Source organism: Camarhynchus parvulus, chromosome 2 (assembly GCF_901933205.1).
Source record: "Camarhynchus parvulus chromosome 2, STF_HiC, whole genome shotgun sequence".
NCBI lineage: Eukaryota > Metazoa > Chordata > Aves > Passeriformes > Thraupidae > Camarhynchus > Camarhynchus parvulus.
In genome coordinates, this window is record NC_044572.1 from 140,007,189 (window position 1) to 140,033,723 (window position 26,535).

The following is a 26,535-nucleotide window of genomic DNA, read 5'->3' on the forward strand; positions in this document are numbered from 1 at the left end:
GAGGGCAGGGCAGGGCAGCGCAGGGCGGCCCCGGCCGCAGCGGCTCTTTCCCGGGGCTGGAGCGGCTCCTTCCCGGGCCGGAGCGCCTCCCGGCGGCGGGGCCCGCGGCCGGGCCTGCTCGCCATGAACATCGACGTGGAGTTCCACATCCGCCACAACTACCCCTGGGCCCGGCTGCCCGCCAGCGTCAGGCAGGTGCGGGTGCCCGGCTGCCGGCCCGGGGAGCGGCGGGGGGACACGGGGCACTCGGCCCTGCCTACCCCGGCGCAAGGCGGGCGGGCCCGCGGGGGGTGCGGGGCGCTCTGAGGGGACAGGGGGCTTTGGGGTGTTCACAGCCCCTCTGTGGGGAAAGGGAGCTCTGGGTGTGTGCGAGGTGTCTGTGGGGAGAAGGCGATGAGGCAACGGTGTGTGCTGTGTGTGAGTGGCGGGGAGTGTACGTGTGTGTGTGTGTGTGTGTGTGTGTGTGTGTGTGTGTGTGTGTGGCCTCAGTGAAGAGAGGGGTACATCGGGGTGTCGCGCGGTCTCGGTGGCCAGAGGGAGATGTGAGGTCCTCGCTCGGCTTGTGCAGGTGTCAAACAGCCGGGTCGGGCGTCCCTTATGCCACCCCCGAGCGGGGCAGCCGGACCGCGACAGGCGCCCTCGGAGCTTTGTGCAGCCCCGTGTTTCAGCAGAGAATTGTTTGCTGCAAGTGGCTCATGGAAAAGAAAACCTCATGAAATTTTGATTGCCTGGATTTAATGGGCCTCTGATAGCAAAGAGGAGGTATTGTATCGAGTTGAGAGGAGGTTCTTGTTCCAAAGTCTTACACTGCTGTAAAGCAGATGCTGTTAAACAATTCCTGCTCTTGCACAGAGGAAGGGTGGAGAGGATGAGTAATTGCTGCAGGCCACGAGTAATGCAATTTCTTGAGTTTGAGATTCCAGGAGCAGTAAGAGGAGAATAAATGGTTATTTTTCTTTACCTGTCCAGCTGAGTGCCATGTTGTTGGCTTTGTGATTCAGGATAGAAAATATGCCAGTATTTATTGCATTATTTACTTTAATGTACCTTCTGGAATACCATTTTGTCTGCTTTATTATTAGTATAGTCCTTAATATTTTTGTCCTTTGAGCAAACACTTGGTTCCCTCTTTGGACATTTAATCAGTTCCAGACCCTGTCTCTGATATCAGGTGTTGCTTTTCTAATTCCTGATTCTGCAGTTTGTGTGCACCTTTCTTGTTTATCCCACATGTTCAGTAAAGAGATCCTTTTTGTCAAAGGATCTCTTTTTATATAAGCATCAATGAAGGAATCAGGAGAGGCAAGAGAAAAACCAAACAACCCAGATCTCTTGTTGCAGATGCAGAGTAGAAGAGTAATATGGGGAATATTGAGGGGATAGTTCTTGAAATAAGGCATCTGAAGCATGAACCAAAGTTCTCTTTTTATCTTCTTTCATGATAGTCAAGTAATGTGCTGTGCTTGTTCCTTAATCTTGTGACCCAGGATCACTTGATAGTTTAACTTCCGCAAAGCTGCAACTTGAGCTGGTTCTCCTTTTTTCTTTTTTTCTTTTTTTTTGGTGTTAAAAGTTTCTTAGGTGCAGTAAATAAAGCTTCACATCATTCACTATGCTTGTTTGTACTACACTAATGCTGGGTAATTTCTCAAGGCTGAATGACACTGAATGCTTGGTAAATGTTTGATGCATCATGTCTGATTTGAAATCAGATGATCCCTTTTTATCAGAGTGGTACTAGGAAAAAATAATCTAAAAATGATTGCTTAAATATGCATCTTGTGTAAAGACCTATTTAGAGGTGTTTTTGAACATAGAGAGACTAAAGATACCGTTGTGTTGAACTGGGGGGCTCCCTGAGCAATGGCAACTGCCTGCATATGTTTCCTCGTAAGACACTTTGCAGTGGTTTAACTGCAAGGTGGGGGTTGTGCAAGTCAGTTAAAAGGCCTTTATGTTTTCAAGGGTCTTGGGAACTCCCAGAGGGAATATGAGAGGCAAGTTGTGCTCTACAGCATCCGCAACCAGCTGCGCTACCGGAATAACTTAGGTGAGTAAAGAAGCCAAGTAACTTCTGAGTCCTGCCCCACTCTTCTGTGTGGAAGCTTGTCTCTGCTGTAAAACTGCCAGAGCAAATCCAGTTCAAAGGTCCTTCCTTCCTTGAAAATAAATGCTTCTAAATAATAAAAGGATGAAAAATCCTGAATTTTGAGTCCATTTGACAACTTCTCTAGCAAGGCAGTCTTGAAGGTTACTGAGTTGGCAGGTGAAACTGAATTCCTACTGTAGTTCTGCTGCCATTTTCCTAGAAATTAAGAGAGGGTTTGGCTAGTTAAGCCTGTCACTAGGTTAGATGCAGACAGTTATCTTGACTCACAGGAGCTTTTGCCTGTGACTTGTTCGCAGACTTTCAGTTTAGTTCACATGGACTAAATCCATTTTTCTTCCCAAAGCACATAACAATTTCAGTAATTAAAAGATAATTTTCTACAAGCTGCATGAATTCTATCTCAATAGGCCACTTCCTGGTGACCTTTTAGATAAATCTGCTCCTTAAAGTCTCTGAGGCTACTTGTATCATGTGTAGAAATCCTTGGATGCTGAATTCCTTGCACCACTACTTTATTTTGCTTGTTGTTTTCTGTCAATTGCCATTATGCTGTTTTTAACCCTTTGTTGTAACACTTCTTTAAAAAGTTGAACATCATAGAACATTGTAGCTTTTTCTCCCTTTGTAGTTAAGCATGTCAAGAAAGATGAACGTAAATATTATGAAGATCTGTTAAAATACAGCCGAGATCATCTCATGTTGTACCCGTATCATTTGTCTGACATCATGGTGAAAGGTCTGAGGGTAACACCATTTTCCTATTACACAGGGATAATGGAGGTGAGTGCAGAACTGTGGTGGGGAGGGTGTTATTCTCCATCTGAAGGCGTTGGTAATGGCCCAGTAATGCATATGAGGCAGTGTCAGGTAGTTTTTCTTTGGTTTTGTGTAGGCCTGCCAAGAAGTAAAGAAACAGTAAGGAAAGTTTGAGAACTGCTTTTACCTGCAGTGTTTTCCCTTCTGCCTCATTAGCCTTTCAAGAGCTGGACTTTTGTTATATGGGGCTGGGGTAGGACTCATTCTGAGACCAGACTTTCTCTTTTTATGTTTGAGATTTGTGAGTCTTCACTTAAAACTGTAGAAGAAATACCTCATTTCAACTGTATTGGAAACTTTTTGAGGCGCCTGAAGCAGATCTCTTTTTATGAGAACAAGGATGGTTCTGTTTTCTGTCAGCACTCTGGCAACCTTTTACTATTGTTGGATATTTGAACTGCTTTTATTTTATTTTGCATATAATGATTGCAGACATAATGGATTAGCTGTTTGTTTATTCTGTTATTACTGCTGGCAATTCTGTGTGCTGGTTTGTTTTTGTGGCGAGAGATACAGGATTTTGTTTGTTAGTCTTTCAAACCAACATTTTTCTTTGCAAAGCTTACATTAAACAGAGGTCTCACATTTTATGTATTCAACTTACTGTATAATGATTAATCAAGTAATTGTTAAGTTTGATAAGGTAACTGACTTTAATAGATCTGCTTTAATTTTATTTCATTCTTAAAGTAAAAGCAACAGGCAGATTTTGGACCTGCTTCTCTGAAACTATGACTTTCTTCTTGCAACTTAGATGTTTTATTTCTTTTTAAGGATATAATGAACAGTGAAAAAAGCTATGATTCTCTGCCCAACTTCACTGCTGCTGACTGTAAGTATTACCCAGATGAATTACTGCTTTCAGTGAGTGAGAAATAAGGAGCTTCTGAAGATGGATTTGGAGGCATTTGTTTGCTTAAATATGAGCATGTGAATGAAGGTGTAAAAACATTTAGATAGTGATATTAAGTGTGTGCGCTTCATATAGAGGTCTGTCAGTACAGACAGGACTGGAATTGGGCTGGTTTGAGAGCAGATAGGCATGGTACAAAACCTTGCTTGTGTCCTTGCTTGTCCATTCCTACTTGCCTGCATTTCCTGTTGATGTATATCAGCAACCTGAGCTGCTGGTCCTTTCCTAGTGTGCTTTTCTTGGCATGTGTTGGGCTGAAGGCTTTAGGAGGACACTGAGAGGCTGCTGACACTGCTGAATTGGCATCAGTGTGGATTGAGAAACCAGAAAAGAGAGGCAAGGGGATCTGGTGTTTTATGACACTCTGGATGTGCCAGATATTTTGTCTATTACAGCTGGGTATGGGATGAGTAGCTTAGGAAAGCAAAAACCTTGAATCTGGTGGAAGAGAACAGAATAAGATCAATAGCCTACTCAGAAGTCTTACAGAGCAAAATTTAGACTGATGGCACAGGCGTGTTATTAACCTGCCACTGAAATGTTTTCTATAGTTAACACATAATTCCTTGCCTTTGGTATGCATTCATCAAGGTTTTTTTTAAGGATAGTGTGTAGTCAGGTGAGGAGTAGCCTGCAGCTTTTGGAAACAGTTGGTTTTAGTTTTAGAAGGATATTCTCAGTTAATTATTAGTTAACCTTTGTGTAATGTTCATAGCAAGGAAACAGATGAAGAACTTTCCTCACCACCATTTTGCTTGTTGGAAATCTAGAGTTAGTCAGGAGTTTGAAGAAAGAGAAGGTTTTCCTGTTTTTTTTTTTGATTTCTGCTGCCCCCCAGCAATTCTGTTATCTTAGCACAGCTTCAGATTAGTGACTGCAGTGTAATTGACTTAAATTTCCTTAATTACATTTTTTCATAAATGCTAGTGTTGAACTAGAAGTTGGAGTTACAGTTAATTCTGAGACAGAATATGGCTTAAAACTAATGAATAGTTTTTTGCTATCTGTTCGTCGTTCCTTAGTGGTTGAAGGCTAGAGATTATGGAATTAAATTTTGATTCAGTTTAATTCAACTATATCTTAATCATATTCCTTAGAAGATTAAGTGGCCTTTTGTGTCTCTCATTCTTAGAGTTCTAATCCAGTGCACGGCATGGGTTTTGTTAAAGGAAAGAAAAACTATCACTATTAATCTGAAGTTGTTGATGGGAGTGAAGGAGGAAGGGAGTTGGGTTATATACCTGCTACCCTGTGATTTGAGTGATAGGGTATTTTTTTTTTCCCTTAACCTGTACATAGTGAAAGAATGAGGATGGACTGGGGAATGAATTTAGCTCCTATAACTGTCCTTTTACTTTGGATAAGAGTAAATAAAAAGGTTATTTAAGAAGAAGGTCTAATTCTTTGAATAATGTTTAATATATCTTCAGCTGATCCTGTCTTAAGATACATAAAACCTTACTTATTTTTCAGGTCTAAGACTTCTTGGCATAGGAAGAAACCAGTATATTGATCTAATGAACCAATGCAGGTCTTCAAAAGTAAGTTTGTCTTTAATTTTCCCTCCCTTTCTTTTACCCTTCTGTCCCTCTACCCCATATTATTTCATAGGAAATTAAGAATGGAATAAGTTTGTTGCCCTGGTCAGTTTAATAGTGTGGCTAATTGAATGTGATGTAGTGTATTGTTAATTTTATTATGTTTCTTCAAGTTAATAAAGAGCTTTTTGGTTTAAAATTAAAGTAAAGGAAAAGGTATTAATTACTACTTTCAAATTTTTGTTAATCTTATAGTTTTGGAGCTGTACTTTATGGTACCAGATAACTAATGTCTCCTGGCCACTATAAGCAGGGAACAATGCTACTGATTCTGAAAGAATTAGTCCATGTTTCTGTGTGTGCCATTGAGATCACAGTTTATTCTGGAACAGTGATCCATCTAGGTGTGAATTTTTCTGTTTTTCTCTAAGGCAATGGCAGTGTGTTTTTCTCTAAGGCAATATAATGAGTGCACAGACATCCTTGGATGTGAACAGCCCACGTGGAAAGCACTCTGGTGGTTGATAGAAGTAGAGCCTTGGTTTGCAACAGTTCCTTCCTTTCTTCAGGGCAGTCAGAAGTGCTCTTGCACTATGGAGCTAAGTAGCTCCATAGTCCTTTAACTGAAAGTGAGCTTACCAAAATATGCAGCTGATAGTGAACCAAAAATAATGACTGTGCAATGAAAGAGAAGCTATTTAGCTCTATAAATAAACACTGTCCTCCAGTTTTTTCTTTCATGGATTGATATTCACTGTATTTTTTTAGCTCTGTTCTTATTGAGAATGTTGTACTTTGTTCCTTACAGTAAATTAGATATGTTCCTAAATTGTGTTTTTAAATCATGGAATTTCTTAAAAATACTCTGTTTCTATACTTGTGCTCTCTTACCTGTTCAAATTAGAAATGTCATGCATAGTTTAAATTTGGATGTGATCCTACTATGATGGAATAATGTGGATTTTAAGTAGCAACACCTAAAATATGGATTAGCTGATGGGAAGATTTAACAATATCAGATGGAAATATTTTTTTTCCTTTATATTTCCATGTGATCTGAGAGAAGAGGGAAACTTCTGCTAAGTGACAGTGCTAATAGCATGTGTGTCTCTAGTCTGTAAATATATTGTACTTAAAAATGGATGTTTATACAGATCAGTTTTTATAAAGGTAAATGAATGTCTGTGCATGTGAAGTGCTCTTTATTACTCTCTCAAATGGACTGTACCACTGCAGAAATTTTTCAGAAGGAAAACTGCCCATGATCTGTTGCCTGTGAAGCCTGTGGAGATCGCTATAGAAGCGTGGTGGGTCGTGCAGGCTGGGTACATCACTGAGGATGACATCAAGGTAGTGTAGTATGAATTGCATCTCTAAATCTAGGTGAATACTGATAGTCCCTGGAAGCAGGTGCTTGCTTTCATGTGAAATACACAAAGGTTGTGTTACAAATTTGCAGCAACTCTCTTATGAGTATCTTTGAGATTGTAACTAATGGAAATTGTTATGTTTCCTTTCACATGTTCTGCCCTCTCTCCCCTTTGTACTTTCTGCACTATGTACAGTGTAGAGGTGATTTTGTATCCACCAGTCTATGGTAACTTATGTGCATGATGATATGATTTGTAGGGAACAAGCAACAAAGTATGTTTTCTTAGATTTCATACTGAAGCCCTGACAGGTCAGCTTTGACTGAATCTTCAGCTTCACTGTAATTAGTATCAGAATGGCCGTGGATTTGATACATATTGCCTTGTTTCTTTTCTTTGTGTCTGCTTAGTTTTTCATTGTTTGCACGTAAAAAGCTTGTGAGATGAGTTACTGTTTCATCCTCATTCTGCTTTCTCACAGGTGGTTCTTTTACAGTCATTTGATCTGGATTTATTCTCTTCTCTAGAAGTTTTTTATTTAGATTAGAACATATTTAAAGCATTGATGGAATCTCTTTTTTGAAATATCTTAGGCTGCTCATATTTGGACATCCCAGCAGCCCAGGGTAGTTAATTTGAAGCCAGTTACTTTGATATTGTAATGGGCCTCTTTCTGGAATGATTCCAATTGTGTGGCTGAACACTGTTTGGAAGTTTTAAAGAACAAATCTTTTATACTGTGGAGTTCACTTGCCAAATTCTTGTGCAATTAATTTCCTTTCCTAGAGCATACATAATTTTGTGTGGGAACAAGCTAAAAAATGTAGAGACTTCGAACAGGAACTGCAGTAAATTCTTCAGTGTAAATATTTTGGCTAGGAACGTGGGTTACTCCCTGTACTCTTACATTACTTGTGACTGATTTGAGCCTTAAGTGTTTGGGAGTATTTTGAGTGGCATTAAGTTGCATAGACTCATTCGTACAAGAAACTAATATGATGTTTTTTAACCTAGATTTGTACTACATCAGAGAAGTCTGCTATTGATAAGATAATTGATTCAGGTCCTCAACTTGCTGGTTCCTTAGACTTCAATGTTGTTCACAGTAAGTTTTAATCAACATTTCTGATTTTAGATCTTGCTTAGTAAATTCTAGTAGTGTCTGGAAAATAGGAGAATTGATGTGTTTTAAGTTGTATCCTTGCTACCAAGTGTGTGACTTCTAGCCTGAGTAGCCAGACAAAGCCAGCATCCTCAGCTGGCAAAGCCAATTGAAGATAAAAACCCCACTTCTTCACAATACAGTGATGATAGTGAAAACTAAGTTAACATTTAGGCAGAGATTTGCTTATGTTTTTTAAATGGAATGGCCTTTAATCTGGTCATTTTGCTGTGCTGTCCTGGAAGTACTTGCAGAGTTCCAAGTGTGCTGCATCAGGCTGCAAGTGAGGAACTCTGGCTTAGGGTGACACCTGGTTGGTATTAGGTGTGGTTTATTGATCTGTGCATTGCAAAGAAATATTCTACTGGGAAGGCCATTAGGAAAAATTACTTTAAAATCAGAATTTGCTGGTGGGGAAGTCTGCTTTATATCTTCAGTATTTTGAAAAATGCTTTTTTTCCAAAATGTTGTCCTTTTATTTAAAAAGGTTTGTATAACAAAGGATTTATTTACCTTGATGTGCCAATATCTGATGACAGCTGTATTGCAGGTAAGTAGATACTTCATGTTATTATACCTATGTTTTCTCAGTTTCCTTTCAATTGTGCTGTAATTCTCTGTCTTGAAAACTGCTTGTCTGTATACATGTTTGTGCCCAAACAAAACATTTGAGCTATGAAACTCTTCACTGACTAAATGTTTTTAATCCTATTAAAACATTGTTTTTATTGTATATAGCATTTATTTCAACTTGAATTCTTAGGTTGTATTGAATGCGTGTTTAGGTAAGATGAGATTCTTTTATGGGAGTCATGGCATGAACTAATAAGTACCCTCCTAAAAGTTTGTAATGAAAAGGAAGGATAGCATAGAGAATGGTAGTTACCTTACCAAACATACATGGGTTTTTGACTTCTTTCCAGACAGATGTAAGATTTTAAGAGATACCAGTTCTATTATTCATGGGTATTGTCACCTCAATTAGTCACAGACTGTGCCTGGGGACTGTGTAGGAGCTTAGACTAGAACAGCATGTGGGCTGCCCTTTGAGCAGCTTGTTATGCTGTGAGAGGTCTCAGGGGTTTCTGAATTCACTATAATCTGCAAAGGCATAAGTTGTTTGGAGCTTGGTCGTGCAAAAATACCTGGCATTGCTGTATAGAGATCATTTAACTGAAAGTCCTCTAAATACAAGAGACTTACTCCTTAGATAATTGCTCTGGAAGTCTCAGTTCTGGAGTGTGTGGGTGGTGTGGGTTTTTTCAGAAGAACACCCACACCTACTTTTTGTCCTACTCCGGTCACAGTTGTGATTTAATCTCCATCCACATTATAAAATCATTTTATGGGCTGTACACTGGAGATTTTCTGTAGTTGATGAGCTGGAAAATGCAAGGCTATGATGGAAGGTAGCATGGCTTTAGTTTCTGTAAGAAAACATGTTGACAAGCATTACTTTCTTAAGGAGTGGGGGAATTTGAAATACCTTATATACTGTCTTCAGATTTTTATTCTTTGTGCCTGAGAAGTTCTCAAAATTGCAAATGCCATGAAAACTAAAGTGTAAACTAATTTTTCTGTTTTAGTACAGTTTCAGTTCAATAAACTGAGTTACCAGATTGTAATTTTGAAAGTAAATCTTATTTCAGTGCCACCACTCGAAGGTTTTGTGATGAACAGAGTGCAAGGTGATTACTTTGAAACACTACTGTACAAGATATTTGTTTCAATAGATGAACATACTAATGTGGCAGAGGTAAGTGAAACTTGACCTGTGTCTGGGAGATAGGAACACTTGAAAATTGCCCCAAGTACACTGCTAGAAGTACTTAAAGCTGATTGATATACAGTGATTTTGTTTACACATACTGCCAGGCTTAAGATGCAGCCTGTAGCTTCTATAGTGCTTCAGCCTTGAAGGGGTACCTTCAGTTCAGTGAAACAATTGGATTAGCTGGAATGAATTTATACAGAGTTGACTAAAGTAGGCTTTTATGTAAGTTAGAACTGGAACAAAGTCTGTTTTGCTAATGTGAGAAAAGTTCAAGTAATTTTTTCTTTGGCAGTGAAAGCACACAGGGTGTTGGCTTAAAATAGGAATGTAGCTTTTGCATAAGCATAGTTTGAGTATGAGAAATATGTTTTCATAAGGTCTTCTCAAAACTTGCTGAATACATATCTGAAAAATACCCATTAAATATATCCAGGATTTGTTTTCCTCGTTGCTTGTCTTCTAACATACATGACTAACCTAAAATGATATATACAAGGTTAGCCTAGAAATTACAAAGTGGAAGATAGAAGAAATATGAGGCTACATGCTTTCAAGTGGGACAGTTATGAGGCTTCATGTTCTTTTTTTATAATCTTTGATGCAGACAAAATTGTTTCTACCAGTATAGACTGGGTTTAGAAGTAAGACCAATAAAAAGATGCCAAATCTCACAAATAGTGATTTCCTGCCCTGTTAATAGTGTATTGCTGACTGGTCTTCTTGTCTTTTTTTTTTTTTTAAGCTGGCAAACGTGTTAGAGATTGACTTATCTTTAGTAAAGGTATGTATGTACAATGCATTTGTTTAACTGGATACAGAAAGTTCACTGTCTTGGAGCCTTGGTTTCCTAGAGCAGTTCCTTATTCTCTGTGTGTGTGTTCTGCAGAATGCTGTGTCCATGTACTGTCGGTTAGGCTTTGCTCATAAAAAAGGCCAAGTAATAAACCTGGATAATCTTCATCCATCATGGAAGAATGTTCCTTCTGTAAACAGACTGAAGTAAGTGTCTTTACTCTTTCTTAGGCTTATCTTTTCATTGAAGGGAAAACTTAGAACATCTGTTTTTAAAGCTATTGGTTGCTTTCTAAGACGTCTGGAATAACAAATCTCACTTGGCTTTCTAATGTGGATAATGACAAGAATAGATGATCCTCATGTTAATCTGAGGGTGAGGAATTGTAATTCAGCCTGTAAGTTCAGAGTGCTCTATTTGGTGCTGTTACTTAGTGCTGGCTTTTTGACCTTTAGGTACCTAGTTGCTCACATACCAGCAGATGAATGTACATTTGTTTTAGACTCCTGGGACCAGAAATAACAACTGTCAGTGTGCTATTACAGAGGCTGTGGCTCTTGGCACTGCTAGCAGTGAATATGTGCATAGAGTTTGCTTGTTTGCTGTCAGGACCCATTGCAGTTCTGTCAGTGACACTCTCACCTAAGTGTGCATCTATATCACTTCCCAGGCAAATGCTGTTAGTACCAGTCAACAGAGTTCTCCAGGTTGGAATGCCAAGTTGTATTCATTAAGAATTGTTAGGTGCTTTTAGTTCAATATCTGCTAAGCCATTTAAAACTACTGCTATGCCTGTTTTTAATGCTTTTTCAGACTGAGAGAACAGAGTGGATTAGATTTTTTTCCATTGAATTCTTCAACGATGGTGGTTTGATTTTAAAGATCTTTTCACAGTCTGATATTTCCAGCTCCCCAATAAGCCTTTCTGCTGAAACAGGACCCTGAGGGATACTAAACTTCACTGATTTAGGGCTTGGACATTGAAAGGCACGTGTTGGGTATGCCTGTGCATGGACTACTAGCACTGGAGGGCAGAGATACTTCTCTGGTGCTGCAGTGACCGATAGATGTGGATTTTAATTCACATTACTAGGAGTACTTTGGATCCTCAAAAGATGCTGCTTTCATGGGACAGTGGGGAAAACAGAAGTCCTATACAGGAAGCTGGGTCATCAGCCACAGATACAGATACCAACAGTCAAGATGATCCAGGTTAGCACTAAGAGTAAATTTTAATACATTAGGATCAATTATTTTTATATTTATAGAGTGGTGTAGGCTGTAAAGAGGTCTAGAAACAAGTGAAACACAGATTGTGTAGATCCTTTTGTCACATGGACTGCTCAGTGGGGGAGGTGGTGTCTACTTCTTGGTTTAAGATTCTTCAGCTAAATAACTTCTTTCTGAAGATGAGACTGATCTGTATTGTGGATATAAACTTGACACAAAGATACCAACTTCTGAATTAAGCTAATCAGTAGTTTAGTAGTAATAAGGGAATTTTGGTTTACTTTGTATAGTGATAACTAACTTTTTCCTTTTTTTTCTTATTAGATTTGATTAAACTTAATGGTACTATTTAAAAAAAAAACCAAATGTGATAATCTATTTCCTTTTTGTTTTCTATTAGCTGAAACAGCCAGTGTGAGCAGCCTGAACCTGTCCAGTGGACATACGAAGCGCATTGCCTTCCTGTTTGATTCTACTCTCACTGCCTTTTTAATGATGGGAAATCTCTCACCAGTATGTCCAAATGGTTTGATATATTATGCCAAGAATAAATATGTAAAGCTTTAAATTACTTTGACATCAATATAATACTGCTTTATTTAAAAAAATAAATACTAAAAAAATCTTCTGTATTATTTGTTAAGTGGTAATTTTGCTTAGTACTACTTCTACTTGCTCATTCTGTTCTGAAAGAAGACAGTTTTGTTTTGTTGTTTCAGAACTTGAAAAGTCATGCAGTCACTATGTTTGAAGTTGGGAAACTATCAGATGAGAGTCTTGACAGCTTCTTGGTGGAGCTGGAAAAGGTAAACTGTTACATGTTTGACAAAATGCTTTTTCAGCACTTGAAGTGTTAAAGGGGCCAACTTCACCTTCTAAAGATAATTCTAGAAGGACAACTGTAGAATCATGTAGAAGTGCTATTAATTGCTGGATCATTTCATACCAGTCAGGATGACTGGACACTTCTGTCCTTTACCTAAAGAGTGAGTCATGGTTCTGATCTGTCTTTGTGTACTTTTTGACCATTCCACTAGCATGGCCAAGACCTACTTTTCATTTAATACTTGTTGTAGATCACCTTTGCATAAAACCTGCAGGGTTATTACTCAGTTACAAAGCTTTAGAATGCTAATTTGTTCATCTTTCCTTCAGTGTTGTTGATCCTTATGTGAACAACCTGCCAGTTTTATTTGTTTTGTTTCTTGTTCAGGTTCAAAGCACAGGGGAGGGGAAAGCAGCGATACTTTGACCATGCCCTTACACTGAGGAGCACAATCCTGTTCCTGTTTGTTTTGTTTCTTGTTTAGGTTCAGAGCACAGGGGAGGGGGAAGCACAGCGATACTTTGACCATGCCCTAACTCTGAGGAACACAATCCTGTTCCTGCGGCACAATAAAGACCTGGGCGCGCAGGCTGTACAGCCTGATCAACCAAACAATGGTACTGTCAGCACATCTGCAAATCCTAAATTGGTTCACTTACCTGCCATGGACTCAGCTTTCTGCCCTTGTTGCTCTTGTAGCAGTCAGTATCCTACTTGTTTAAAAATATTTTGAAATATTTTCATCATCCTTTGAGCCTGTGTTACTGGGTTTGCTTGTTGAATGACAGATTTTGGTTGCCAAGGCTTGCACTGAAGACCCAGAGCAACAGATTAAAGCATAATAAAGGCAAGGCAGGCTGAACTTGAGAGAGATTGTTTCAAATCACATGCTTCTGAAATGCATATAGAAGAGTCAGCTGTTCTGTCAAAGAAACATTTTTCAAACTATGAAAAAGAATGTATTCTTCTAATGGGGACAGTTTTTTAGATTTTTCTTTTAAAACTTAGATAATTTTCTCAGTATCTCCGTGTTTATTTCCTGTGTTCAGTTAGTTGATGAGGAACTAGTTCAGTGTCAGACAGCCCTGTATACCTAGAATTGCTAAAATTTTGTACAGATTTATTAAAATTAGCCCAATTGTTTAAAACTTCATTGTGGAAAATATTAATGGCTTAGCAGAGAATGGAAAATCTGAAGTCATAGTTTGTGTTTGTATGTTCCATTTTAAATTATAATCTAAGAATCTTGTGTTTTGAGCATAGGGTTCCCCTTGGACCTGTTACGATGTGAGAGTTTGCTTGGTTTGGATCCAGCTACCTGCAGCAGAGTTCTCAACAAAAATTACACTCTGCTGGTTTCCATGGCACCACTCACCAATGAAATTCGACCTATTAGCAGCTGTACACCCCAGGTAAAGAAAACTGTCAGATGTCCCCTTTTAAAGTGACAAAATTATTAACATGTAGAGTATCACTGTAATTAATCTAATTGAAAAATGGTAAGTTGAGGAAAAATGTGAATATTTAGTAAATTAACTCTATTTAACTTATTAACAGTTTTTCTGTTCAAGTTAGAGTCAGTGACAGATATTTTGTTCTTGAATTCAGATTCACAGAAAATACATTGCTGTTAGCTTTCTGTGAAGACTCTTGTGTCACTGGACCAAGTACCTAGAATATAGTTAGTGGAGAGTAATTCATTTGTATTTCAGATCTCAAAAACTGGATTTATATTTTTCTTAAATTGTATCTTCTTAAATTAAATCTGTATGAGTGATGGTTGCAATCTGAAGTTATTTATAATTTTTTGAATAATCTCTCTTCAGCATATTGGGCCTGCAATACCAGAAGTCAGTTCAGTTTGGTTCAAGCTGTATATATACCATATAACTGGACAAGGACCACCCTCCCTGTTGCTCTCTAAAGGAACACGTCTTCGAAAACTCCCCGATGTTTTTCAGGTAGTTTGTGTATGGATTTATTCTCCCTTCCTTCTCCGAGTGTTTCAAAGACATCCTGTATGCTTTTTAGAGAAAACAGGTGAAGTCAGAGGTACAATGCATTGTAGATGATGTTCCTTTTCTAGAAGCAAGTTTTGTGCAGCATCTTGATTTGTTTTATTTTGAAGTTCTGATAAAGGAATGCTACTCTCTGTATCTCCCTTTGTCAGAATGTGACTCCAGTATATTTAATGCCACTCCTTTCAAGTTAAGTGTAAAATGTGACACTGCAGTCTTAGTAATTGAGATTTGTTAGCCCATCCACAGACAGTGTTAGAAAAATGTAGAAGAGCTGTGTGAAAAGATGGAGAGCTAGTGTATTGTGCTTTTTTCCTAGCATTGTGCAAGAAACATCTCTTCTACATACAATTCTGCCTGGTTTAGAAGATGGTTAACATGACCACTTCCAATTTGTCCAAATCTATGCTGGAGGCTTTGGAGTTATTTGCTGTAATTATTCCTACAATTTAAATGACATAATACTTTAATAAAGGTTGCATTAGGTTGGAAAAAAGGTCTTCCTAGCCCCATAGCCTGACTTGTAGCAGAGTCTGGAAGCAGGAAGAAGCAGCACATTATGTAATACTTCTTGTAAGATCTTTCCACTCTCCTGCATGTTCTGGTCTTGAACTCCCTGGCTGCATGTGATTCTCTGTACACAGTGACTGCAGAGCCAACAATTCCAGTCGCACTGATGAGTTGATTTCCTCAATTCATTGCATCCTGGAATCCACCTAACTTTTTATCATCCATACAGTGCTTTGGCAAGGAGTCCTACAAAACAGCACAGGTGATCAGCTTCTGCCTGAAAGATCTCAGATGCTACCTTCTCCCATTCTGTCTCTGAGATACTAGTAAAGACAAATGTAGCACCAAGGAGCACTGCTGGGTATTCTCTAGACAAATGTAGGTGGAAGTGGCCATGACAGCTTCTGAGCTTTCCTGAACCAAAAAATCTTTGCATCTATTGACTTTGCTTTGGAATGCTGTGGGCATTTAGCAGTGTTTGGGTCTTGCTGCTCACAATGGAATTTGTAAAATAGTATTGTTTAATTTTATAATTGCACAGAGGCCTCCAAAGTTTTCATCTCGCTTTTTTCATCGTGTAGATACATGAGGAACTAAATGTTTTAGAAAGGTTTGGAGATATTCAGAGAGGGAGTGCATTCTTTGGTGTACCTATATCAGCAGTCCTCTCTAGCACTAGGATTTGTAGATTCCCCTCAAACCTTTCATGTGTCCCTTCCCTTTATGATTTCAAAAGTTTTGTAGATTACCTGTATTTCTAAGATTTACTGTAAGATCTCATAGGATTAAGTGAATCAAGTCTTCTAGAGCAGAAAGCATTTTGTAAGGCCATTGGTTTGTCTTTAGTTTAAACCAATTGTACATGTATGGATTGTGCATGTATGGATTCTTTACTTTCATTAGTAAAGAAGCATTCAGTGTGGTAGCCTTGGAAGACTTCAAAATACTGCATGAATTTCAGTGCGCTGACAGGACAGATTTTCTTGAACTAAATGTTCTCCCAGACTGGATATTTTTCTTTTCCTCTATGGGAATATGAGTGCTTCTCTCCTGCTGCTGTTCTGTAACATCATTTTCTTAGGGAATTGTCAAGATATTTCTAGAAGTCTTACGGAGTTGCAGTGGAATTCAATCTTGAAAACTGAGAAACTAGGAAGTTATTTGTGGTTTTGTCTTCCTGTTCCCCACCCTGTCCTTGATAGACATTTTGGGGATTGATTTATCTTTGTTCTTTGCTGATAGTGTTGGTTTATCCAGCTTATATTTTGCTTTTAAATTTATGTGGGATTATATTAATCTCCTATTTGCTAGAAGGGTGCTGCAATGGCCACATACCATTTCAGGATTTGGTGACAGATACTTCCCGTCAAAAATAGCATTTTAACTTTGAGGTTGGCAAACCTCAAGATCTCAAAGGTTACAAGAATACAAACACTGAGTGATCCTTGGTTATAAGTATAGCACTGTAGAGCTGTAATTACCTATAATAAGCCCCTTGTTGTAATGATATGCTAATGCCTAGCTCTAATACTTCACTTTATGTGTTTGGATAATTCATTACTACTACACACACTCTTAATTTCTCTCTTCCAGGGTTATGATCGTTTACTAATAACGTCCTGGGGTCACGACCCAGGAGTAGTTCCTACTTCAAATGTGCTCACAATGTTGAATGATGCTTTAACTCATTCTGCTGTTCTAATTCAGGTACAGAGTGCTCTATATAAATGATGAAAACCTGCTTAATTTTTTGAGTTAACCTGTTCTGTGATAGAGGATATTGCCAATGTAGAAGAGCTACACTTTTGCCAAGAGCTGAAAAATACATTTAACTTTTGTAGGCAGTGCTGCTGTGATTCAGTGATGGTTAAGACACAGGTTTTGAACTGAATTCACACTATGCATGTGTTATTGTATTATGGGCGCAAGCATAATGAGTTTTGGTAGCTAAAATAGGGGAGATAGTAAACTGGTATGAAAGTGAAGGGTCCACAAGGGTTTTAGACAGCAGTGACTGGTATTATGAGCTGTTATTTAACAAATACAGCTTTTCAGACTGCTTGGTATTTGGCTCTTAAAGTATGAACAAAACATGCTGTTTATCACAAGCAGAATTGGGTTTTTCTATTTGGAAGAATTAAAATTGTTTCCTCATCAATTTCTTTGGTTCAGCTGAACTCTCAGAATTCATCATTTAAATAAATAGATGTTTAATATTGTAATAAACATAAAATTACACGTTTCTCAAAGGCCAGCTTGTAAGCAGCCTGTGACTGCTGAAAAATGTTCTGCATGCAGGAGTGGGAAGTCCCTTTTGCTCCAGAAGTGCTCAGCCTTTAGAAAATATTTTTATAGCCAGTAGTTGGAGAGAAAAATTATTCCTCTTCAATGAAACTTAACCTCACTGTGTTTACCACATGCATTTTCAGGGCAAAGGTGGGATACTCCAGTTATTTCAGCTGAGCAAGATGTTTAATGTGTAAATACCTCTATTTGTTTCATCAGCTTGGGTGCTACTCCTTAAAAGGGAGCACAATTAGGACAAAGCTAAGCTGATGAGTATTTTTTCTGTTCCTAATTTCATTTCTTGATGTTCAGGGTCATGGCATGCATGGAATGGGAGAAACAATGCACATACCTTTCCCTTTTGATGAAGCTGAGCAACAGGGAGGTAATGGATCATCTGTGTAATTTCTGCATTACATTAGACATCTGTTGCACATCACCTTGTGCAATAAGGTTGCAATAATCCTTTTCAAACAATTTTGTTGATCTTATGAGTCATATGAGAAAATGGAAAGTTTTAAATGATTGACAAGTCTGTTCTGAACTTAGACATACGACTTTTCCCTTTCTATCTTCTCTGACCTAATTAAAATGTGTTTTCTGGCTTCTCTTATCTCCTAACACAGATGTAAAGAATGTAAAGAACTAGTGTATTTATTAACTGCATAAGTAATTCTTCCATATATTATATTGAACATTTCTCAACTGTAAGACAGGTGAGGCCAAAACTGAACAAACTTACCTAGATTATTATCACCAGAAACCTACTATGGAGGTTTTTCCCTCAGGAAAAGCTTTGCTAGCAAAATCTGTTCCTTCAAAGTCTACCTAGCTCAACTGATTTTGAAAGGCAGGAATTAATAAGTTCTCATTACTCCTTGGTGAAAAGGAGAGAAGCTTGATAGTTGAGGCTATAACATCTCCAAGTGAGAGCAATCATAACAGTATGAATTTCCAGGTACAAAATCTAAAATTATTTAGGCTACCACTTAGAAAAGGCTGGGCCAAGTAGAAATAAAACTAACTTCCTAATTTAGTTTTTACTAGGTTCAAAATTTGTTACTATTATATTTGGATTCTCTGAAATGTCTGGTTTTTCATCTAGTATGAAGTTGGAAGAAACCCTGAAGTTAGAATCTCTCAAGTTTTGACATGAACAATTTGGTGTTGAAATTTCTTGTTAAGCTCTTAATGCTGTATTCTAATTCTTCAGAATTTCAGCTATGTGAGGCATGCATCTTGCATTGCATCTGCCATAAAAGACTCTGGCACTGAAAGAGCTGGACACCTGATTCCTAGCTGAACCTTGCCATTTCTGCTGTCTGAATGTGTATGTGTAGGAGAGAGATCATCTTTTGTTTGTATTTTTCTTTCTCCTTGGCTTTCTTACTGTACTATAAAATACCACTTCGTGCTTGGTGTTATCCCATATCTAACAATGTGATCACTAAGATGGAGCATTACAAGCAGGAAAAATCCAAATAAAAAACTTACCCTGGCCTAGAGAGGAACCACATGGTTATGGGGAGGCCTCTTTTGAAGTACAGTGGAATATGATTTGTTTCCTCCTTAGACTTCTCTCGTGTGAACATGGGCATTCATACAGCTTTAAAAATACTGAGAAACAAAGTGGACTTGCAGCATTTTTGTGGCTATGTCACAATGTTGAATCCTTCAAGTCAACATGCTAACAGAAAACTGAGTGATGCTTCTGATGGAAGAGGTTGGTTACCAGTAATTGTCTTTTTTATCTGTGTCCCCTTAATTTCACATACAGTCACTTGAGCAAAGGATTAAATTCTTTGATTTGTAACTCTACAAAATACTATCCAACACAGATAGGAACTAATTTTGAGTGTAAATCTATTGGTAGTAGGCTTACTTCCTAATTCTTCTTTAAGACTGGCTCAGAAATACCAAATACAGATTGATAAATGACTGAACTATAACAGTCAATAAAGGGAAGAAATACTCTTTTAAATATAGAAAATAAATGTTGGCATTTTTATATGCCAGAGCTTAAACTTTCATAAGTGCTGAGGATCCCTAAATAACTCTTCAGTCCAAAATGAGTTCAGCCCTATGTTTCTCCCTATCCCTTCTTCCAGTTTTATAGCTTTATAGTCCTTGGGTAAAGGTAACTAAACTTCTATTCATGTGCATGTTTATGTTTATTACTTTGCCTTTAGGAGAGACTGAACTGGCATCAGGATCTGATGTAAATGGGAGCACGGAATCATTTGAGATGGTAATAGAAGAACCCTCAATGGATTCTGCAGTCAAGCAAAGCCTTGAAGGTAAAAACATGACAAATGGCTTGTACTAAATATTACCTTGTTTTTAAGGATGTGAATTCACTGTTTGATTATTCTCTGGGACAAGTCCAATGTGAAATTCCTCCTCAGATTCCCTTAAATATTTGAGCAGTTCATTAAATGAGCTGTCTTTAAAAAGCATGAGCTGTCTAGTGGATCCAAATCTAAGATTTTTGACCCCAGAATGAGCTTTATTGCTTTCTTTTTCTTACACATTGGTTATCTCTTGTTCTTTCTGTAGTACCCACAACTGAACTGGAATGGGTTCCCCTGGAATTATGCTTTGGCATTCCACTTTTCAGTTCTGAGTTGAATCAGAAAGTCTGCAGAAAAATTGCCACTCATGGATTATGTAGAAAAGAAAGGTGAGCTATAATTTATTGGTTGCAGGTTTAACAGATGGTGTGTCTGGAGCTTCTGCAGAAAGAGATACCTACAACTCAATGATACCTACAACCAAAACTGAGCTATGTTTATAGAGTAGCTAGTTCTTATGTGTAAGGGAGGTTTTTTGGCTCATAGATGTGTACAACTAATCTTCACTTGTGGTAAGATTAAGATTAGGCTTTTTTTTATAGTTTCTGTAAAGCAAAAATTAATTCTTTGTTGCAAACTGTCTGTAAGCAGATCAGGACAAGAGTAAATTGGGGTGCCATCCTACTCATATTCCTTTCCTAGCCTAGCACAGGCTTTTTTTCCTCCTCCTAACTGTTCTAGAATGGGGGAGGAGAGCTTGCTGGTAATGCTGTGATATAAAATGCATTTAGCTCTTATAGAAATTTTCTTTACTGTTGGCTTAGTCATGGCTTAGGATCCATCTATCTAATGCTTTTTACTGCAGCTTTTCTTTATGAAAGATTATTCTTTCAACAATGGGATTTTGGGGTTTGTCTGTTTTGTGAGGGGGTTGGTGGGGCTTTTTGTGGATTTTTTTGTGGCTTTTTTTTCCCCTAAGGCACAGTTCTGGAAATCAAAAGTAAGGCTGCTTGAAAAGAAGGCTTAAGGCTATTATTATAGTAGTTGACCTGCTTTTAGCAGTGTATCACTAGTAAACTTCTTAAAAGTCATGTTACCAGACTGTCCTGGTTAAGAATGAGTCTAGTATATTACTTTTATTATTACTACTATTTATTATTACTACTATTTATTATTATTACTTTTATTACTATTTATTACTTTTATTACAGTATTATCAAGCTTTATGTATGAAAGCTTTTGTCACATGATGTTAGATACTGCTGGAGTTATTTGTGAGCAAGTTATTACAGGGGTACTTCACTGGTAAAAAATTGTGTACCTTGACCATAGCTTATTTTCTTTTGTTTTTTACAGCCTTCAAAAACTTCTACATTCCAGTAGAAAGCTGTCTCTTCAGGTCCTTAATTTTGTTCATTCATTCCAGGTAAGGAGCAATAATCCAGATGTTAATTGTTCTGTGACCTATCATCCTTTCTGCCCTCTTACTTGCCTTCCTTGGGTGTATGAAAACATACACGGTTTGTTTTATTTGCCGTTTCTTTAAATGGTGACTGTATTAAGCACTCAAGAACTATTTGAAGGACAAAGGAAATACTTCCCTACTCAGCAAAGTTGTCCTTCACTCCTCCTGTTGTAACAGACCCTACTCTGCTGGTTATGTGGTGGCTGCTTGGATATGTTGGAGACACTTACTGCAAACCAGGGAGATGCTAAATTTATCTGCCTCTCAAATCAATGTTTCCATATAAAAAAGTAAAATATATTAACATGGATTTCATGCCAGTTACTTTTGTACTTGCCCCAGGATCCTCTAGACCTTAGTGTTCAATGAGTGTAAATATGTAAAACTACAGACTCTAGAAGGATTTTTTAGGAGTGTAGGTAGGAAATAGGAATCTTGTAGTAAGCAAAGAGGAATGTCAGGTCTGCAGCCTGCTCTAATTCTGCGTGGAAGCAAGTCACGTATAACATGGAATCTGCTTAGGTGCTCTGTCTGTTTTCTCTAAAACTGTGTTTTCAGTAAGATAATGAATTTGCAGGTTACTTAACCAGGTAGTGTTATGGATGGTGTCATCCTGAAACTGTTTCCTGATGAGAATGTTAGCGATTCCCAGTAGGTTTGAAGCCCTGAAACCAACGGTCAGTCTCAAGTGGCTCGTGTCCTAATGTGTTAGATGTTATCTCTGAGATACCCTTTCTAGATGATGTGCATAGAAAGGGGAAAAAAAGGTGCTGCTGCGAGTTTTAAGATGAGAAAACCAAACTTCTGGGAAATGATACCCCTCAGCATATGGTCAAGTAATTTCCTCCCAATATGTGTATCCATCTTAGCATGCTACAGGATAAACAGCAGTCTGATAGATGTCCTGAAGATTTTAGAGCCTTCCATTCATTTTTTCTAGGTCTTCAGTTTTAAGTCTCAAGCTTCTCTGAAGGTTTCTTGGAAACCAAATCTTTCATGCAAAGATGCAGCTGAGGCATCTGTATACTTACTTCATTTTGTTTATTCTGTTTTTACTTCCATAATTATTTGGTATTCACTGGATTATAGTAACACATTTCAGAAACTCAAAGTGTATTTGCAGATTAGATTAACCTGTCATATTCTTTGTTTTTAAGACACAGTTTTCTTTGTTTTGCTTTTAGGAAGGTATCTCAACACTGGATCAGCTCCATGATGCTGGTTCTTCAAGTTCACTTCTGCAGCCAATTTCTGCAGACATGGGTGTTCCTCTTCCTGCCAAGAATCTCATGTTCAAGGAAGGTGTATTGTCTGAATGGAATGGATGGGCCCCTTCCTCAGTTCTTTTCAACCACTCCTAGGGAACAGGTCAAATAGAGGTTCTTGTGCATTGATCACTAAATGCCTTTCTTCTATTATGGTTAATTCCTAGTGCCAACCACTAAGTGTATGCTGCTGCTGCAGCATAACCCGTGTAAAAATAGTGTTACAAAATGTGTTGTGTTGCAGTACTGGGGAAGTACTTAAACTGTCTAGAACTTGTTACTCATTACTGCATATCTTGCTGCAACAGAGAGCTTTTTAGCTGTCAGCACTATTTTTATCTTGAGACAATCTTTCTTTTATAACTAAACATGCCCTTTCTAGGCTTTCTGATGATTGTAAATTTCTATGCTGTCACCACAAAATTGCAATAGTAGTTTTCTATGTTCGTTACTCAGACATAAATTCTGTTTAGTTTTGTACTGTATTACTGAAAATTTTTCTGTATAAAGGTAAGAGATTTGGCTCTTCCTCTGAGAGCTCAGTGATACCAACTGATTAAATAAAGATATCATGATGATATGGGGCATTAAGGATTGTTGAATTCTGTAGTTCAGCTTAATGGTGGGGCCTTGACAAATCAGTACAATGGAAGGAGGAGGCTGAGTTAGTGCAGACTCAATGTCCTGCTGATGACCTAAGGCCACTTTGAAGATGAGTGGTGCACTTCCATCTCTGTCAGGTGGAGGTAGGGAAGTGTGGAAGATCTGAGGTGGTTATCTCTGTTTGCAGAGTTGTTAATGATAATGGATTCATCCTTCTCTTTGTGTGAAACCAGGAGTGTCTGAAATTTGATCCCACTGGGAGATTTTGGCTGTAATTTGAAGCTGGTGATGATTCCTGTGGGAAATTCCTGTTGTCATAAAGTGAGTTTAAAGTAGATAACTAGTTCTGTCCTGTTGATTAATGTTTGAAAGAACAGAGCTCTTGATTTTTCACATCAGTTGTTAGCAAAGGAAGATAACAGCAGAGGATGTGAAGACAGAAAATTCAGTGAATCTGTGTTCCTTGAACTATTAGCTGTTGATCATGAAAAAAATTAACAGTAAGCTTTTTCATCTAAAATCATGTTCTGGCTCTATTTGTAGAGGATGACTGTATGTAGCATGACTTTACTTTGTTTTTATTAGGTATTAACAACTTTTTGCCAGCTTAAAAAAGTCTGTTCCGTCAAGCACACAAAGAGGACAAGCAACGTAGTTTGTTAACACTTCTCTGCTAGCTCCCTTCTTTACTAGAACTGCCTTGTTTTAAATAGTCATAACTAAAAATGAGACTTAATCATCCTGTCATTACTATCCTGCAATACACAGTGGGTCAAGGATCTGTGGCACCGATGGTGCTGAACAGCAGCAAGGTGAAAAATGGCAACATTTGGGTTTGTATCCTGTCCTGCATTAAAAAAGCATGTCAAAAGCTTGAAGAGGACAAATGTACAAATGTATAGGATAATGCAGTGACTTAATTTACAACTGTGAAGATCCCATTCTTTTTCACTGGCTTTGTGTACATTCCTGAAGTGTAAACAGAGGAATTGTGCTCTAAGAAACTGGAAATCTGTAGTACTTCAGTTTGCTCAGTGCTGCTTTCTTATATCAGTTTTGTTCTGGAATTTTACCAGCAACAGCTGAACTTAGCATTCTGCATATATCACAGTTACATCATCCATATAAAGTTGATAATTTACACTACTGTGACCTTTTGTACTGGACATACATACTCTCTATAGCGGTTTTTAAGTTGCCTTATTTCCTCCAAACTAAATTGAAGGGGAATTGGATGTCAATCTGCTATAAATGGCTGAAAAAATCTTTACTGTGAGAACTGTTACATGGAGATGAAGCCAAGACCTGGCACTGTAGAGGAATTCAGCAGTAGTGATGGCTTACACTTCCAGGGCTGTATATGTTACTTTAAGTGCTGCTGTGAGCTGCAGTAGGTGAGTTAGTTTGCTGTATTGTATTAAATTTCGCCATGCACTATCCATACTAGTATGTAAAGTGATGATAGTGCAAGTTGTATGAAAGTTTGAAAATAGATGAAAACTTACTGTTCTCACTGCATATTCTTCAGTGTTGCTAAGTGAAGGATATTATCCTTTGTTACTAGGTTGTCTAAAGTAAAGTTTCTCAGTAAAAGTAGTCTGCTCCTCAGAGTTGGTTAATACCCATAAATCTTACCGTTAATGGTGAGAATTCCAGATGTGTTGCAGTTTGTTAGAACTCAATCCACTCTTACTTAGGGGCTTCAACATTAGTTTAGGAGCTTAAATATTCAAATCTGCATATCTGAAGTTTACTGAATAAATTGTAACCAAAGAAGTCTGTTGAAATTCCTGAAACTCTATTACAGCAATAGTGATTGGGATGGTCAAGAGGCTTCAAACTATGTAACTTTTGTTTTAAATATGGTGTAAAAACCCAACAGGTCTCAAAGATCTTAATACCAAAAGAATCTATTTTATATTGTATTGCTAATAAAGACAAATTAAATAAATTTCTTTTCTTCAGGTAGTTTTATTGACTGGGGAGAAAAATCACATGCATTACACATTGTAAAGCTGTTTTAAGTTTCTGTTTCAGTAAGATTTTTATCTTGAAGAAGACAGTTTGGCTTTGTGCTCTGGCACAACCCAAGTAGTATTGAAGCTAGATGGATATCCCTGAAGATGTTCAGGAGCCAGCTAAGAAGTGTGTTATGTTTGTTTTCAGTTTTTGATCATGATTTATTGCACTTTTTTCCTTCATTGTTCTCAGATTTTCCCTTACTTTCTTGTTCAGTGTTTCAAATGGTTTGTATTTTGGAAGTTTTAAGTACAACTGTAACTGAATACAGTTGTGCTGTTCTAGTGTGACATTGTTAATATTATCCATTGAATTGTACAAAGTCTGTGTTCAATTAAATTATTGACACATGTAACAAATGTTTACAAATAAACTGTGGTGTAGGTCAAACCATGTGCAGAATCCTTCTCATGCAGCAGTTTTCTTCTTGGGCACAGAGTCATGTCCCTTTGTCACTGTAGTGCTCAAGCCCACCAAATGTCATTCAGCATCTTTCCCCAGTACACCCGCAGTTCTGAAGAGATGCGGTTTCCCCAGTGCAAAGCCTCTGTTCTGGTGTCATCTTTCCCAGGGTATGTACTTGTTCTTCCCCTTCTCCTCAGAGGTTGAGAGCATTGTGCATGCATCTCCTCCAGTCACACCTAAACCTGTAGTTTTGGATGCTGGGTATTTGAAGATATTTGTGCCTTACCTGTTTGCTTTGGCTAAAGACATTTTTGACTAGGAACTTGAAAGAAATTAGACAAAAATCGTTTATGTGAGGTGATGTAGGCCAAGGATTAATTTTAGCAGTGTAACTGCAATGAATCTGATGTCAATGTGAAAAATACAGACCTAGATGATGAAAGAAATCAAATAATCTTCAAATAATCTCCCTGTGTTTAAACCTTCCTTTATTCTAGCGTGGATTTTCTTGAGAATGTGTATCTAACTACCTTTTAATATGTTTTTCCTCTTCACCATTTGTTCCACTTGATCACTCCCAATGTGTGTCTCTCTTTGTATTTTTGATAGACCTCAAGGCTCCTTTTGGACCACAAAGAAATGCATCTGGTTTTATTGTGCAGCACTTGAAGCTAATGTTAATCCTTCCCTCAATTCCCTGGAACAAAGCCAAGCTTCTTAATGCTTCTTGGAAATGGCTTTGGGGGACTTTGATAATCAAGATTGCTTTCTTAGGAACTACTTGGTACAAAAAATACCTTTTGGAAATGGTCCTCCTGGTGAGGGCAGGCTGGGGCTGGGCAGGGTGTAGGAATGGCCTGGAGACATGAAGTCCTTGAGGGTCTGCAGTGAGGTGCTGAGCTCAGGATTCTTCCAGGTACACACAGAGCTGAGTGAGTGAGATGGCACAATGGCCTTGGGCTGTGCCAGAGTCTCTGCCCTCAGCTGCACAGGTGTTAGGGCTTGGGGCAGCACACCCCTCCTCCTGTGCACACCCTTGTCCTTGATCCTGAACAGGGTGATGGTGGCATTGGTTTGTGACAGCTTTAATATATTATTATATTCCACTGGGAAAAAAATGGAACTGAGAAGAAACTAATGG

General features: G+C 38.2%; 1 protein-coding gene across 1 annotated transcript; it reads left to right on the forward strand.

The window, feature by feature from the left end:
- FAM91A1 (family with sequence similarity 91 member A1) lies at positions 1–25,407 on the forward strand. Its single transcript, XM_030971730.1, has 24 exons — positions 1–195; positions 1,966–2,050; positions 2,739–2,890; positions 3,701–3,758; positions 5,313–5,380; positions 6,614–6,727; positions 7,762–7,852; positions 8,397–8,459; positions 9,559–9,665; positions 10,426–10,464; positions 10,570–10,682; positions 11,570–11,688; positions 12,107–12,219; positions 12,426–12,512; positions 13,017–13,149; positions 13,796–13,944; positions 14,359–14,493; positions 16,654–16,767; positions 17,659–17,731; positions 18,920–19,069; positions 19,536–19,643; positions 19,903–20,026; positions 20,994–21,063; positions 22,287–25,407. The coding sequence occupies exons 1-24, from the start codon at positions 124–126 to the stop codon at positions 22,461–22,463; spliced, it is 2,514 nt and encodes an 837-aa protein (XP_030827590.1). The 5' UTR covers positions 1–123; the 3' UTR covers positions 22,464–25,407.
- The last annotated feature ends 1,128 nt before the right edge of the window (positions 25,408–26,535 follow it).

Excerpts from the sequence above, each read along its gene's own strand:
- FAM91A1 (XM_030971730.1), top strand. The coding sequence starts at position 124 with ATGAACATCGACGTGGAGTTCCACATCCGCCACAACTACCCCTGGGCC. Across the intron at positions 8,460-9,558 it reads TGATGACAGCTGTATTGCAG|TGCCACCACTCGAAGGTTTT; the intron begins GTAAGTAGATAC and ends ATCTTATTTCAG. Across the intron at positions 20,027-20,993 it reads GGATTATGTAGAAAAGAAAG|CCTTCAAAAACTTCTACATT; the intron begins GTGAGCTATAAT and ends TGTTTTTTACAG.